We start from the raw sequence: 17,230 nt of genomic DNA, 5'->3' as shown, positions 1-17,230 counted from the left end.
AGGAAATTTAAATAATTCAAGATGGAGTCCTCAAATCACCAATAATATACTTTCTTCATTGTCACATCAAACGTATAGAGCCTTTTATGGCTTATGCCTAGGAATGCATTTTGCAGTAAATATACAAGATTTTGCACAGTACACAAGCTAAGTAACTTGGGAAGAAAGGCACACATCTAACACACAGTTGTAAAATGTTTTAAAAATAAAAGAAATAACAAGAGGCCTAATGTTTTCAATGCTGATTCCAGGGATATAAAATTCCCTATTATAGCCTAAATGTTCAGAACTACAGTCTGACAGATTAAATTCTCTCTACAATTCAGGAGATCAGCATGGACACATGAAAGAAAAATGTCTGAGAATTCAAGAGTAACAACGGAGGAGGACAATCGGGGGAAAAATTGACTTGAATATCTTACCTATCAAATTAGTTTACTTAGGAGGAATGAGACAGGGCTGTAGTTGTGCCTATAACATTTCCCACAGAGATCTCTGTTATCGAACTCTTAGTAATTATTCTATTTAGTGGTTTTGATGTTTGAAATAAAATGTATTGCTGTCTTAAAAATTTCTGGGCTAATGAATTTTCTCCAGACATTCCTACTAATAAGGATTCAATTTGATCAGCCTAGTCAACTTCTGTAGTTAAAAGTCTTGCCTCAGTTGTCTGCTGTCAGGAATATTAACTTACCAAGCTGTGCAAAAATAAGAAATCATGTCAAGTAGCCCTTAAAACTTTTTAATAATATGGTATTAGGGTATGTATACTCTTAGAATCAATAGTTTAGATTTAGGAGCTGACATGACTGAAGTTTGCTGTAGCCTTTGGGTCCAGTTTAACAAAATCTAAAATTATCAGATTCTTTCTCAATGGAAGAAGAGTTAGGCTGTAGATAGACTATAGTTACTTCAGAACTACAGCTGTAATTTAAGCTGAAGCAGTTCAATAAAGTATGGAGCGAAATACTCAGAGTATATCAAGATATAAGAACTCAACAAGGATGGCTCAAGGCAGATAAAGTAAGATCAATAATTTCAAACATCACCAATGTCTCAATTTATTAGTTGACTACTGTTTTTTCATTGAAATCCTTTAGAGTTTAAAATCCCTTAGAGTTAAATTTCACTAAAATTCTTCCTTAGAATTTAAAAAATTCTGTAAATTACCTAAGAATTATGAAAATTATCTAAGAATCTTCCATTAAAATGATGAAAACAAACAACAAAATCACCTAGTGCTGCTCAAATTGGTGGTCATTACTTCATTTCGACTATGTCATCAGTACCTGGACACTTGAAACCCTTTCAATATAAGCTCTAGATCTTCTGGTGGTAAGTATAGACACTGTGTTCTGTGAATTCTACTGAAATAAACCCTTCACTAAGTTGTCCTTTATAAAAGCCACTGTGGAACTTGAGTATTCTATCTTTGCAGCTGTTATGAAGTATCTGAGTGATAGCAAGAGAAAGAATAAAGTGCTTTTACCCAGGATTAAATAACACTAAACATTGGGTTTTGAGAATGTTTTGTTACAATCATTTCTAAACCAATACTATATCTTGTAGCAAAATAAAAGAAGAGAGGGAGGGAAGAAGGATGCAAGAGAGAGGTAAGGAGGAAAGAATGGAGGAAGAGAGTGAGGGGGAAGGGAGGGAGGGAAGGAAGGGAGCTAAAGGAGGGAGGGAAGGATGGAATGAGGGAGGCATGAAGGAAAGGAAAAGGGAAAGAAAGGAAAGGAAAGGATCTAATGTGTTTAGGATTTAATAGTAAGTCTCTGTTGAACTTTAAGCAAATCTTTTTTTGTACTAGTTCATTTATTCATAAAAACAGTAAGTCCTTTATAGTCATCTTAAATCACAAGAAAAAAAATCCTGCAAAGGCCACCATGAACTGCACTGACAGTTCTTTTCTTCCAAAATTGTGCTTCCTGTCTGACCTCTATAACAATATAGTGTTTTTATTGTTATAGGGGATTGTGGAGCTGAGGATAGTGAAGTTTTGGCTGTTCATTTTTTTTTTTGCACATGAATTACCACGTTTTAATGAAACAATTATCTTCTTTATTTTCTCTTTTTAAATTATGATTGTAACACCTCTGTTTCTCTATCTCTGGGTAAAAAAGAAAATGAAAAAATTCACTAATAATCCAGATGTTTTCAATCGTCTTATGGATGAGTTACTGTGAAGATAAAGCATCTGGGTGAATGATAATTTGGCTTTTATACAGATTTAGAAACAAATAGAGACAACTCTCCTCTCTAAACTTGACAAGACCAATTTCCTTCACGAGAAAATTAAATATTTACATTATTATATTCCAAAGCAAGAGCTTCATGCTTCAGTGGTACTGAACAGCAACAATTTAATAAAATATTCATATGAGGGGTGGAGGGTGCTAATCTGTTCTTGTATTTTCCACAGACTAGCTTTCCATTTAGAATATTAGGTTTTATTTGAATAAGATATCAAAGAATGCCTATATTAATGAAATAAAAAAGGATATTAGTCACTAGAATCTGTTGGTACTAATACAAATTGCATGAGAGTAACAATAATAATGTGTGATGGTTAATTTTAGGTGTTAACTTGACTGCATTAAGAAATACCTAGCAATCTAGAAAAGTATTATTTTTTATTGTGTTTGGGAAGATGTTCCCAGAAGAGACTAATATATGAGTCTGAGGGCACAAGATGAGATCTTTCCTCATTGCGGGACGGCACTATCCAGTCAGCCAGGACCAGAAAAAACAAGAACAGAGGAAAGAAGTATCCATCTGCTGAAGTTGGAATACACTCTTCTTCTATTCCTGGACAACTACTCCAGGCTCCCCCTATTTTGGAGTCCAGGACTTACACAAGTGGCCCCTGAGTTCTCAAGATTTTGGTCTTGAACTAAGAGTGACACCATTCATTAACTTCCCTGATTCTGAGGCTTTTGGACTTGGACTGAGCCACACTACCAGAACTCCAGGGTCTCCAGCTTGTACATGGCCTGTTACAGGACTTCTTAGCCTCCATAATCAAGCCAGCCAATCTATCTAGCAAGTCTCATCTTCTAAATCTGTATCTCTATCTATGAATTCTGTCTCTCTGGAGAATCCTGATTAATAAAACATGGTCATATAAATGAATTGACTTCAGAGTCCCTTCTTACAACTCAAGTCAAAGGAACTAATTTTTATCCACACATTATAGTTACTTAACATATCCCTTACTCATTTCAAATTACATATCTCAGTTTCTAAGCAGCTCATTTGTACACAAATATCAATGTAATCAGAGAGCAAACTTTCATGAATTATCCATATACATATGAAATCACACATATATGAATTTATATAAGGTTCATAGAAGTGTACAAGTATGTAAAAAATACCGGCTTCTAAGTCAATAACAAGAAAAGGGTACCCTGTAGAAAATTTGAAATTTGAAATAAAGGAAAGAATTCTTTGGTTAAAGCTAACCTTCTCTTAAACATTAACATGTGTTTACTAGCACGCTTCTTGGAGAAATGCACTACCACCTATTTGAAATACAAAACTAGGAAACTCATGAATGCACTAGAAATATCAGATGTTTTGTTAAGAGTTCATAATAACTCATAACATACTTGCCCTTTCCCTTGGAATCAAACATCAATTTGATAGCACTTTAAGGAAGAATGGTTGAAAATGTTGAACTTCGTGTGTGTGTGTGTGTATGTGTGTGTGTGTGTGTTTTTTGAGCTGGAGTCTCACTCTGTCGCCCAGGCTGGAGTGCAGTGGTGCGATCTCAGCTCACTGCAACCTCTACATCCAGGGTTCAAGCAATTCTCCTGACTCAGCCTCCTGAGTAGCTAGGATTACAGGCACACACCACCACGCCTGGCTAATTTTTGTATTTTTAGCAGAGATGGGGTTTTACCATGTTGGTCAGACTGGTCTTGAACTCCTGACCTCGTGACCCACCCTCCTCGACCTCCCAAAGTGCTGGGATTACAGGCATGAGCCACCATGCCCAGCCCTTCAGTATCATTTTGTAACTACTTATCACCACATACAACTTTAAAAATGATAAATTGATTTTGATGCAAATGAGTAGAGATCCTGACTACATTGCTGTTAGTAGTTGACCTTTGATTCACCTATATTGAAATTATTTTACAAAGCACAAAATGATCTAGCGATCTAGCTAGTAGCTATCTATCTACCCATCCAAATGTATTTGTGTAGTTTAGCAGGACAGAATACCAAATGCTGGAAAATCAAATGGGATGAGGACAATGGAAATTGAAAAAAATCAGTCATTTAATTAGTAAAATCCACATGTTTTCTATGGCAATTAACAGTCACTCCAACCTGATTACAGTGACAGCACACTGACACAATGTGGCTATTAATTCCCTTGGAATAATACATTTAAAAAAATTGCAAATTCTCGTGAAACTCACCATCACCAAGGACCTCATATGCTTGTCACAGGCTTTGGTGAGCTTTTCTCCAAGCCTAAATACACTAACTACATATATCCACATATGCTATTATGTATTAAGAAAAAGTAAAGGAATTTTATAATTGTATTTATGAATGTGCTGGTTTTCTTCAGTGAGTTTCGGCACAGTCACCTTTAAGAAGGAAACACAGAACTCCTCTGCAAGCGTTTGTGTCAGGTCACATTTATATGGGAAATAATTCCTCCATTTTGACCAGATAAAGGAAATTATCTTAAAGGTGACAAAACATTTTCCAGTTCATGACCAAGAAAGTAACTGTTAAAACTTTCCTGGCTAATGGGAATACTTAAATACTGTAAATATTATTCTTGCAGAAGCAATAATTCTCCACTTATTTTTATGTATTTCTACACATAGCATTGTAGCATTTTCTCAACAGTCTTATATTTGGTATTTTCTAAATGGTTACAAAACTGAGTCTAAGTAAGTAGTACCGAATTTGCCCTTAGTAAATAAAACTGGAGGGAACAGAAACCTTCTGATTTTCATCTTAGGGAAAATGTAAGGAAAGCGTCTTCTGCTCTGAGCATTCATTTTATATTTCATATTTCAAAGGAGAAAACATTTTTTTTTTGAGACTGAATTTTGCTCTGTTGCCTAGGCAGGAGCGCAATGACAGGACCTCAGATCACTGAAACCTCTGCCTCTCGGGTTCAAGTGATTCTCCTGCCTCAGCTTCCCGAGTAGCTGGGATTATGGGCATGCGCCACCATGCCCAGGTAGGTTTTTGTATCATAAGTAGAGATGGGTTTCACCATGTTGGCCAGACTGGTCTCAAACTCCTGACCTCTAGTGATCTGCCTGCCTTGGCCTCCCAAAGTGCAGGAATTATAGGCGTGAGCCACCATGCTGAGCCAAAAAACACACTGTTAAAGAACAATATTCAAGGACATCATATAAAAAGTGTAATTTCTCAGAATCAAAAATTTCAGAAATATCAAACACTGAATTTGAGGTTTAGTCTCAGTTAATCTTTTACGTGAAAATCATTTTTATAATCGGAACTAATTTTTTGTGAAGTAATCTGATTCACTTTTAACCCAAATTGGATATTCTGCCCCAGAAGCACAGAAGGTGAGAATACTGAAAACATTTATTTAAAAATGTTGATCTAATTCATTGAGCTAACTGGGACTGAACCAAAATATGTGTATATGAAGGTTGTAGGACTGCCAAGGCTCATAGTTGCTTTCAGTGGGTCAAACTGTTTAAAATCTCTATACTTGGTGAGGAGATAAATGGCTTCTAGACAATGTACCCACTCTCATGTATATAGCCATCCCTCTAAAGAAGAAGCAGCGTTTTTGTTGTGGTAGTTGTCTGCTTATTCCAAAGTTTACAGTCGATCCATTTAATATGAAAATTTGTTTCCCAAGAACACTTAGTGGGAGGACTACAGAGAATAAACAAAATAAATTAAATGAATAAATTACATATGTAATGATGATTGTTTTGAAGAAAAATAAATTTCTCTGCCTTGAATGCTAGGTAGGATATATTAGATTTTACAGAATATAGAAGGTGGCCAGAGAGTCGTATGAGAGGAACAAGGCTTCATAAAGGGACGTTGGGAAGAGTGTACAGGGTGTATAAAAAAGCAGAGAGAACAGAGATGAGTGATTAGGATACTTTAAATCAGGGCAGACGATAAGCAGTTGCCACAGTTCAAAGGCAATGGGAATACTGAAGGCGGGATAAACCCAAAATGTACTTTAAAGGAAAATATGAGGCTTAGTAACTTACCAGATATAGGAAACAAAAAAGAGAAGACAAAGAGGTCTTTAGTGCTTTATACCTAGGGACCAAGACAATGGTGGCATCATCGTCACTTATGAAGACATTATTAATAACACAACAATAAAAAAATTGCTTATTTTTACTGAAACCTGAACCACTCGAATCCTGAGTTTGTGCCTGATCTGGTCATAGCTCAAAAGTTTCCTCCAATCCCTGCAGTCTTTTAGGACGTTTATTTAATACTTACATACATGCTAGGAAAATGCTCACCAGTTTGCCACCAATGGTCTAAGACGGGTACTCTGAAGACACTTTTGGACCATTCCAGGGTATCTATATCACATCGTTCTCCAGCCACAAATAATGTTTTGAACCTGAATATGAGACAGTGATATCAAATTATTCCTGGAAAATAAATCTAACTAATCTCATTTATATTTTTAAAACACTGTTGAATATAACCACACTCATTACATCATGATGGAATACAGCCATATAATCAATATATCAGACTGTATAATGATGAGAGGCATTTCTTGTTTGGGCCCAGATGTAACCAAATACACATCACAGAATTGAAATGAGATACTTCAAAAGTAGAATTCACGGCCACCGCTTTTCAGCTTTTAAAAGAGCAATCGAGCTGATCTCTTTAATAGATCTGTCATGTTCATGTAATGATCAAAGATAAAATCTCTTTCACCTTGACATTATCCCTGCTAATTTTGTCTCCAAATTTGATTGCTATATTCTAAGTAAGGATATACACAAAATATACATACATAAGTATCGGCTAAGGCAATATTTATATGAATTTGTTCCTTCTTGTGAATTCCTCTGATAAAGCTTACTCTGATTTCAAGTACATATTTTTCCTATTCCAAGGACCTTTACAGGACAGACAGCTGATAAAGAAGTAAATGCCATTGTGGCCTTGGAAGTCAAAAGGTTCTTCAATCAAAAGGAATCCAAGGTTACTAACAGATGCAGGAGAATAAGCATCTTTTGCAGAAAGTACCATACCACAGAATGGAAAAAATGAAATAGAAAAATAGAATTATGTTGACCCCATTAGTGGTTCATTGAGAGCATGGATTTTTTCCATTTTCAAATGCTTTCATGGCTTGTTTATTAAAAAAAAAAAAAGTCTCTGTGTGTGTGTGTGTGTGTGTGTGTGTATGAAGAGTTACTTCATTTATCATCAAAGTAAGACACAGTTGACAAAAACCTGCCCACTCATCCTAAACAACGTAATATATTTTACCATATCATTAATTTTTCATATCATTTCATAAAGATTCATGAAAATTCAAATATGTCCACCCCAATGTTCCAATAACGTTGTTTCTGTCTTTGCTATAAACATGTATCTCATTCTAGAATTCTTTCGTTTTTGTATATTTCCTACATTGAACTATGAGTGCCTTAGGAACATACATCTTTATAACCCCAAGACCAATCAAAGTACATAAAATTTTTAGGTATTTAAACACTTCTAGATGCTTAGCATGCTAAAGCACAGGGGTGGGGGGTGGCAAAATTAACACCAGTTTGTAGTTTGATTTATTTTTCTAAGTAAAAGAGGAGGTATGTTGGTTTCTAAGAGTGTGGAATTTGAGAGGGAACAGTTAACCTGAGGAGAACAAAATTCTGGAGTAAGTATTCTAGGATATTTTTGGAGCACAACGTAAATGTGAAAAGACTTGAGAACAGCTAGTTGGTTTTTATGGACTCAATCAGTGGCCTGGGAGGCTAAGCAGGAATAGCACAGATTGGGGTGTGATACAAGGGATGGGAAATCAATGCTGGAAAGGCCATCTGGACACTCCCAAGTAGGCAGGAATTATGGGAAGGTAAGGCAAGAACAACCAGAATAGAATAAAAATACAATAGTGTGGTAAAAGACTAGAAGTCACATACGAAGGCAAGGCAGGAATAACCAGCATAAAAGAAATATACAATAGTGAGGTAAAAGACTAGAAGTCACATAAGAAAAAGTTTGATGAAAATGAAGGCAAGGTGAGAAAAAAATGGGTGTCATTGTAGAGAAGGCAATCTCAAACTTAGAGATCTTGAAAACGTGTCTGTTCTGAAGGATGATAGATTTTATGTTAGCTAAAAGGATCTAACAGTGAACGACACAGAGGGAAACGAGTATTTTTATAGAAGGATTCTTTTCAAAATAGTATTAAAAATCACTCAAGGACCATAGCAGTGGAGAGTAAAGATAATGTCTGTGACTTGATTAAAGTGGCTGAATGGAGGTCTGAAGAGTGGGGAGAGGGTATCTCAAAGAGATAGCATGAATGTCAACAGAAGCTGGGCCACCAAATAAACAAACGTTTTAAGTTCTCACATCACCAATTTTACTTTGACATCTTCCCTAACTTTTACAGATAATCTTGGCCCTGAAGATACATTTGACCTCAATAGTGAGAAAAAAGTGACAGTTTCATTATCCTACAAAAAATCAGGGTTGTAAACAGCTATTGAAAACATAAAATAATTAATTTGAATATAAATGAATCACTGATAAATAATGTCTATATGAGAAGTGCAACCACCTGGAATTATTCATGGTAATTTTCGTCTATAGAAGAGGCTATCTATACCCTTATATGTATAAGGGTGTCAAAAGAGGCTTTAGTTAAATTGTGGTTAAACATTCAATGTGCTATTACTATTCCACATTCGTTTTCTGAGAGAAAAAAAAATCATCATCTGCAAATGTAAAGATATTCAGAGAATAAAATTATCTTATTACATTTTATTTTTTGCAGTAATGTAGTTAGAGCCATGATGATTAACTAAATTGGGGACATAGCTTGGATATTAGTTCCCTCCAAATCTCATGTTGAAATGTGACCCCCAATGTTGAAGTTGGGGCCTAGTGGGGAGGCTTGGTGCCTTCCCCATGGTAAAAAGTGAGTTCTCACTCACTTTACTTGTTCATATGAGAGCTGGTTTAAAGAGCCAGGCACCTCCTCTCCTCCTCCTTGCTTCCTCTCTCGCTATGATAGATGCCTGCTCTTCCTGAGCCTTCCATCATGATTCTAAGCCTTCTGAGGACTCACGAGAACCAGATCTGGTACTGTGCTTCTTGTACAGTCTGCAGACCCCTGAGACAAAATACATCTCTTTTCTTTATAAATTAACCAGCCTCAGGTATTCCTTTACAGCAAAGCAAAATGAGCTAATGCAATTGGTATGGTCCAACGGACATATAATGTGAGCTACAAATCCAATAAATATATGTAGTTTAAAATTTTCTAGGAGCCACATTCAGAGAAATAAGAAGAATAAAGTCAAATTGGCTCTAATATTTTATTAAATTACATATATCCAAAATGTTACTATTTCAATATGCAATGAATATAAAAATTACTGGTAAGATATCTTCCAGTCTTTTGTTAATACCAAATCTCAAATTGGACTTGCCACATTTCAATAGTTCAATAGCCACGAGGCCAGAGGCTACCTATAGGACAGTACAGAGGTAGACTATGACTTTCTGAAGAAGCAACAGAACTTTTACACTGGTCTGTTTACAACCACCTTAAACTTCATATGGAACCAAAAGAGAGCCCACATAGCCAAGACAATCCTAAGCAAAAAGAACAAAGCTGGAGGCACCACGCTACCTGACTTCAAACTATACTAGAAGGCTACAGTAATCAAAACAGCATGGTACTGGTACCAAAACAGAGATATAGACCAATGGAACAGAACAGAGGCCTCGGAGGCAACACCACACACCTACAACCATCTGATCTTTGACAAAGCTGGCAAAAACCAGCAATGGGGAAAGGATTCCCTGTTTAATAAATGGCGTTGGGAAAACTGGCTAGCTACGTGCAGAAAGCAGAAACTGGACCCCTTCCTGATACATTACACTAAAATTTACTCCAAATGGAATAAAGATTTAAACATAAGACCTAACACCAGAAAAACCCTAAAAGAAAACCTAGGCAAAACCATTCTGGACATAGACATAGGCAAGGACTTCCTGACTAAAACACCAAAAGCAATGGCAACAAAAGCCAAAATAGACAAATGGGATCTAATTAAACTCCAGAGCTTCTGTACAGCAAAAGAAACAATATTAGAGTGAACCAGCAACCAACATAATGGGAAAAAAAAATGTTTGCAATCTACCCATCTGACAAAGGGCTAATAACCAGAATCTACAAAGAACTAAAACAGATTTACAAGAAAAAACAAACTAATTCAAAAGTGTGCAAAGGAGGTGAACAGACACTTTTCAAAAGAAAACATATGTGAGGCCAAAAAACATATGAAAAAATGCTCATCATCACTGGTCATTAGAGAAATGCAAATCAAAACCACATTGAGATACCATCTCTCACCAGCTAGAATGGCAATCATTAAAAAATCTGGAGACAATAGATGCTGGAGAGAATGTGGAGAAATAGAAACACTTTTACACTGTTGGTGGGAGTGTAAATTAGTTCAAACATTGTGGAAGACAGTGTGGCAATTCCTCAAGGATCTAGAAATAGAAATTCCATTTGACCTAGCAATCCCATTACTGGGTATATATCCAAAGGATTATGAATCATTGTATTATAAAGACACATGCACATATATGTTCACTCTGGCACTGTTTACAATAGCAAAGACCTGGAACCAACCCAAATGTCCATCGATGATAGACTGGACAAGGAAAATGTAGCACATATACATCATGGAATTCTATGCAGCCATAAAAAATGATGAGTTCATGTCCTTTATAGGGGCATGGATGAATCTGGAAACCATCATTCTTAGCAAACTGACACAAGAACAGAAAATCAAACACCACTTGTTCTCACTCATAGGCAGGTGGTGAACAATGAGAACACATGGACACAGGGAGGGGAGCATCACACACTGGGGTCTGTTCGGGGGTGGCTAGGGGAGGGACAGTAGGGAGTGGGGAGGTTGGGGAGAGATAATATGGGGAGAAATGCCAGATATAGGTGATGGGGGGTATGGAGGCAGCAAACCACCTTGCCATATATGTACCTATGCAACAATCCTGTGTGATCTGCACATGTACCCCAGAACCTATAGCACAATTAAAAAAGAACATGATGTACAACATTGTCAATTAAAACATTAAAATACAGAATTTGTAGCAAAGCAAGGAACAGCTGATATCTTCATATTACCAGCATTTTTGAAAGTTGTAACTTTTTTTTTTTTTTTTTTGGCTATCCCTCATCCCCTGCCACATAAACTATAATTAATCTGAGTAATTGATTATAATAATACACCATGCATTAGCACTGAACTCTAATTTGATGGCAAATGTCACCATTATATATTTTTTAACTTAGTATTTATTATGTTTTAGCAGTATATTCCTATTGCTTTTGTTCCTAAACTTGTTTACTGATTTTTAAAAATATCATTATAATAGCAATCATCATGCTGACACTAATAAATTGAAAGGTATGATATTTCATAATGGATGATAAAAGTGGCTTCTTCTCTGAAAGTTAGAAAATCCCTTCCATTTCCATTAAAATAACGTTAGTATTTATTTAATGCAAAGGAAAAATTGTGAGATCATTAATGATTTAGAAAAATGTCAAAGTAATATGGATGACTTCTTTCCCCAAATATGCTAGACGCTACCCATTTATTTTTATATTAAAATTCCTCAAACTGTCAAAAAGATAGTTATTTTATCAATTACAGACTGCTAATTGAATAGTATTAATGAACATAGAATATAAATCTAAATAAAATTTAGGAACAAGATATAATTAATGAAATAAAATCTCACAAGTATTTAATCAAATATTATTTAACTCCCAATTCCTTTGAGTAAACAAAACTATATTAAGTGATTTGCTATTTTTGTAACAATGATAATTGAAGCAAAAAACTTAGTATAAATTTATATTTTATAGTTATCTTAGGTATGAGGTATCTTATTATTTCAAGAAAGTATAGTGGTTTGAAATAAAGAATAGTATAACATTTTCAACAGTTAAATTCCTCATTACTAACCTTGACATTATTTTATTAATAACAAAGGAATAAATGCCTACATTGGAAAATTCAAAAATATATTTTGTGTAAATATAATGTAAAATGAGACATTTTTGTAGAGTAATTTGGGATAAATTTACCTAAGTAAATAATATATGTTCTAGATCTGACTGTACAATACAGTAGCTACTAGACACATGTGGCCATTTAAAATTTAAATTAGTTAAAATTAAGCAAACACTTACAGTATCAATTTCTCAGCAATACTAACCCATTTCAAGAGTTTAATAGTCACATGTACCTACCATATTGGAGAGATCAGTTTATTGGAGAATGTTATCCCAGATTATCAGTGACTACTAAATGTGTAGATAATTTCTGACGACGGTAACACATGGAAAGTTTTATCTGCTTTAAAACTGGTAATACTAAAAACTAAATATCCAAAATAGAAAAAAAGGAGAGGAGAAAATAATAATGGGCATGAGACCTATGCACCTTTCTCTAATTTTATGTAAAACTGAGCACAACTCAAGGCTCAAATGAAGCTGAAAATTAGGCAAAAGGGAAATGGAAAAATAATAGTGTTGTCAAATTAATTTTAGTTCAAAATAGAAATGAATAAAAAGCTAAATAAAAATCTGATGAATTATCAGGGAATAAAGTGAGGGCCAAAGAAGACGAAAGTTACTATTTCCTTCAAGGTCCATAAACTACCAAACAAGCAAAAATTACTATTCACTTGTGCCAACAGATGTTAAATAAAAATAGATTATTTCAGTGATGCCTCATCGACTTCTGGTTCACATGACAGATCATCATTATTTTTTGGCATCAATATTCCTGTGGTTATCTCCATTTTCCCTACATTCAATTTTCTTTTTGTTCCACATTGGAATTCACTTTTAAAATATAAAGATGCTAGTGTTAATATTACACATGTAGTTGACCCCTCTGTCAAAGGCTGACTAGCATTTTGCCCAACAATTTCTCTCTCTCTCTCTCTTTTTCTCAAGTACAACCAGACAAGCTGGAAAAAATATAAAAATGAACTACCTTTTGAATACATCAGAAAATTAAAGGCAGTAGCACTTGAGGCATCAAAACTCGAAAGAGAAAAATGTAGAGGGACATAAGCCTGATTATCTTACTACTGTTCCTCTTGCTAACTGGCAACAGTAATTGAAGAGCTGAGAAACTGAGCAAAAACTATATGGCTGATGGACAGGTGTGGGAACTTAATAGCAAATTCAGTCACAATAATTTATTGGGAAAGGAAAATTGAAGTTCAAAATTCACAGTGGAAAAAAGGTGACATAAAACACCCATGCATTCAGTTGGCACACCTGAAGAGGTATACCTAATAATGCAGGTTAACTGGAAAGAAACCAACACTTTCAACTATTGGAGTCTAGCTTCAAATCAGCTTCATTCTTAATTGAATAGAATGATCCTCTCTTAAGATAACTGCCTGTCAGAATCTTTGAATTTTTAGGTTTGTTCAGCAACAATTTTCAATATATTTTATCAAGCATATTACAGAAAAGATACTCTAATATCTCTAAATTCAAAAAATACTAAATAAAAAAGTATGTTTTTCTAACCAATGAATATAATTTACTTCCCTTTAGAGGTATCCTGTCCTCAAATTTTCTCAGCAATAAAGTCATCCTTCTAATTGGTTTTCCTGCTTTCTACATTATTAGGGGACTTAAAATCATTCCAGATTTGGGCACATTCTTATTTATGTAGCTTCAGACTTACTTGTGTAAACTTGAGTCATACATACACAAATAAGATAGCAACCATTTCTCTATTATCAGCTGCAATTTGCTTTCTCAATGTAATAAAAACTTCCTTCTAAACTGAAATTTGTATTCTAAGCACCAGAGGTATAAAAATAAACTCAGACAACCCTTGTTGCTTTAAAATATAGGAAACAGATAGAGGTAATACTTTTCTAACATATCGATTATAACTGTCTGTTAGGGCAATTTTGTCAAAAGTTCAATTTAAGTCCAGTATCACCTTATTAATTTTCTGATGGAAAATTTGTTGAAAGTGGGATTTTGAAGTACTATATTATATTGCTACTTCTCATTTCATGTTCATTAATATTTGCTTTATATATTTAGCTGCTCCAATATTGGGTGTATACATATTTAGAATGGTTGAGTTATCTTAATGAATGACCCCCGTTATCATTAAAGATGACCTCCTGTGTCTCTTATGACAACTTTTGAAGTCTATTTTATCAGATGTAAGAATAGCCACTCCTGCTCTCTTATGGATACCATTTACATGGACTTTCCCCTTCCATCTTTTTAATTTCAGCCTGTGTCTGTCCCTAAGTCTTGTCACTTCAGTGGATCTTAATTCATTCATCAACTACGTGATTTTGGTTGGAGAATAAAATCCTTTCACAGTCAAAGTGATTACTGATAAGAACTTACTATGGCAATTTTATTTCTCTTCTAGTTATTTGGTAGCTTATTTGTTCCTTTTTTCTTCTCTTGTCTACTTTTGTTATTTGATAATTTCTATAGTGCTAAGCTTTGACTCCTTTCACTTTATCATTTGTGTATCTGCTGTAGATTTTTGTTTCGTGGCTGCCATGAGGTTTAAGTAAAATATCTTGCCACCAGTAAAGGCTCTGGCTGCTTGCCGCTTGTAGAAAGAAGCCAAAATCACAAGAACGAAGTATGATAGATAAAAGGAGAAGATATTTAATTATCTGTGCTAGCAAGAGGAACAGTGGGTCAAATTCTTCCAAAATAATTTCCACTCTTCCCCTTGCTAAGCATGGATAATAAAGTCTCCTCTCTTTTTATCACACCTTACTCTTGTTATTTTGTCTTCTTTCTACAAGCAGTGAGCAGCTGGACCCTTTGCTAGTTACGATTTTTGGTGGCCTGTATGGGGAGAGAATTCTGCAGGTGTCTGTTCTGTGTCAGCATTCATGACCTGGGGCTTCTAAGAAAATATATGATCAGATAAGTAGGCATGATGTGCATTTAACAACCATTTAGGTAGATAAATGTGCATAAGGCATAGGAGAATAAAGTGGGAAAGGGAGAGAGGGAATGGAGGTTCACAGCACATTCTGGACAATGTGTGTGTGGCTCCTCTCAACGCTATACCCTGAGACTGGGGAGAAAAGAGGAAAGAAAGAAAGGAAAAAAAGGTTTTAAAGGTAGTTTGAAGCTAAGCTGTTTGGTTACAATAACACACATTTTTAAGGTGATAAAAACTTAACTTCAGTTGCGTACAAAATCTCTAGATTTTTTTGCTCGCCTGATACACAATTTGTGTTTTATGTCAAATTTGCATCTTTTTATATTGTGTGCTTCTAACCAACATATTGGCTATTTATTTATTTTGGCTTTTAACCTTCATACTAGGGGCATGTATGATTTATAAACCATCATTGCCTCTAGAAGAAAGTTTTACACTTTCATATGTATTCATGTTAGGGATAATCATCCTTTTGTTTCTCTTTGAAGGACTTCCTGAAATATATCTTATAAGGTGGGTCTAATAATAATGAATTCCTTAGGCTTTTGTGAAATACTTTATCCTTCATCCCTGAAGGACAGCAAGTCTTGGCTAGTAGTTTTGTTTTTTTGTTTTTCTTATTCCTTTCAGCACCACTTCATTCTCCCCTGGCCTGCAAGGCTTCTACTGAGAAATCTGCTAATGGTCTATGGAAACGCTCTTATGATGTAATTTGATGCTTGTCTTTGCTGCTTTTAAAATTGTATTTGACTTTTGAAAATTTGATTATAATGTGCCTCTTTGGATTAATCTATTTTGGGATCTGTGAGCTTTATGGATCCAAATATCTGTATCTCTCCCAAGACTTAGTAAGTTTTTTAAAATTATTTCACTAAATAAGCCTTCAATTTCTTTCTCTGTCTCTTCCCTTCTTAAATTACATAATGCAAATACTTCTTCACTTAATGGTGTTCCATAAATCTCATAGGCTGTCTTCACTTTTTCCATTCTTTTTTCATTTCTTCCTGTGAATGAGTAATTTCAAAAGACTGATTTTCAAGTTCACAGATTCTTTCTTCTGCTTTACTCTACTTTTTAAAGCTCTCAACTGAATTTTTTTTGGCTTAACTGAATTTTTTGTCTCCAAGATTTCTTATTCTTTATAATATCTATTTCTTATAATATCTATTTCATGAATAATTTCTCATTCATGAGTTCAAGAATTATTTTGATTTCATTGAATTGTCTACTTGTATTCTCTTTTGTCTCTCTTGGCTTTCTTAAGACATTATTTTAAATTCGTTTTCAATAAACTCATAAACTTCTGTAAATTTGGGGGTCAGATACTGGGAAACTCTCGCGTCTCTTCAGTAGTACTGTGTTCCTTTGTGCTTTCATGTTTCTGGTATTCCCTCATTAATGCTTGTGCATTTTCTGGTACAGTCTCCTCTTTCAAATGTCAGAGAGTGACTTTCATAGGGGAAAGCTTTCATCTGATGATGGGCCTGTGGGCAACAGTTGGGCAGAGTGCAGTGGTTCTGGTACTATGTGAATGCAGTGTTGCAGTCTCCATACAGCTTCTCCAGCTGGATTAGTGTTCGTGATGACTGTAGATGCCTTAGTGGCTTGGCTGCAGGAGTTTGTGGCAGTGACATTTATTGTGTAGGCTATTATGACAGGGGCTTTAGAGATCCTACTGTCCTTGACTTTCTGACACTAGGAAGCCTTAGCTGAAGAGACCTTTGTTGATATTGGGTCTGACATGGTTCACAGGCAGTCATTGACACTGGTATTCAGGGCATAATATCTATTTTAATTCCCTTGGGCCACAGAAACATAAAATTAAAATACTCTGGCATTTCACTTAAACAATGCATGCCACCTTAATTCAAGCACACTTTTTGACTTGAATAAACTATAAATCTTAGTTTAGGATAATAAACTAATTCAAAGAAGTTCGATGAGATTGACATTGGCATTTGCCTTGAAGATGCAACTTGCTG

The 17,230-nt window shown here is 35.0% G+C and overlaps 1 protein-coding gene across 1 annotated transcript in view; it reads right to left on the bottom strand.

Annotated features, from left to right (window-relative positions):
• ACSS3 (acyl-CoA synthetase short chain family member 3) overlaps positions 1 to 17,230 on the bottom strand; it is a 161,131-nt gene that overhangs the window by 53,611 nt on the left and 90,290 nt on the right. The window contains exon 9 of the mRNA XM_032296849.1: positions 6,504 to 6,607. Coding sequence (XP_032152740.1) covers positions 6,504 to 6,607 — 104 coding nt within the window. The remainder of the gene's footprint in view (positions 1 to 6,503; positions 6,608 to 17,230) is intronic.

This window comes from Sapajus apella, unplaced genomic scaffold, assembly GCF_009761245.1.
Source record: "Sapajus apella isolate SASKATOON/1434 unplaced genomic scaffold, GSC_monkey_1.0 scaffold2, whole genome shotgun sequence".
Classification (NCBI taxonomy): Eukaryota; Metazoa; Chordata; class Mammalia; order Primates; family Cebidae; genus Sapajus; species Sapajus apella.
This window is presented reverse-complemented; position numbering and strand designations above follow the sequence as displayed.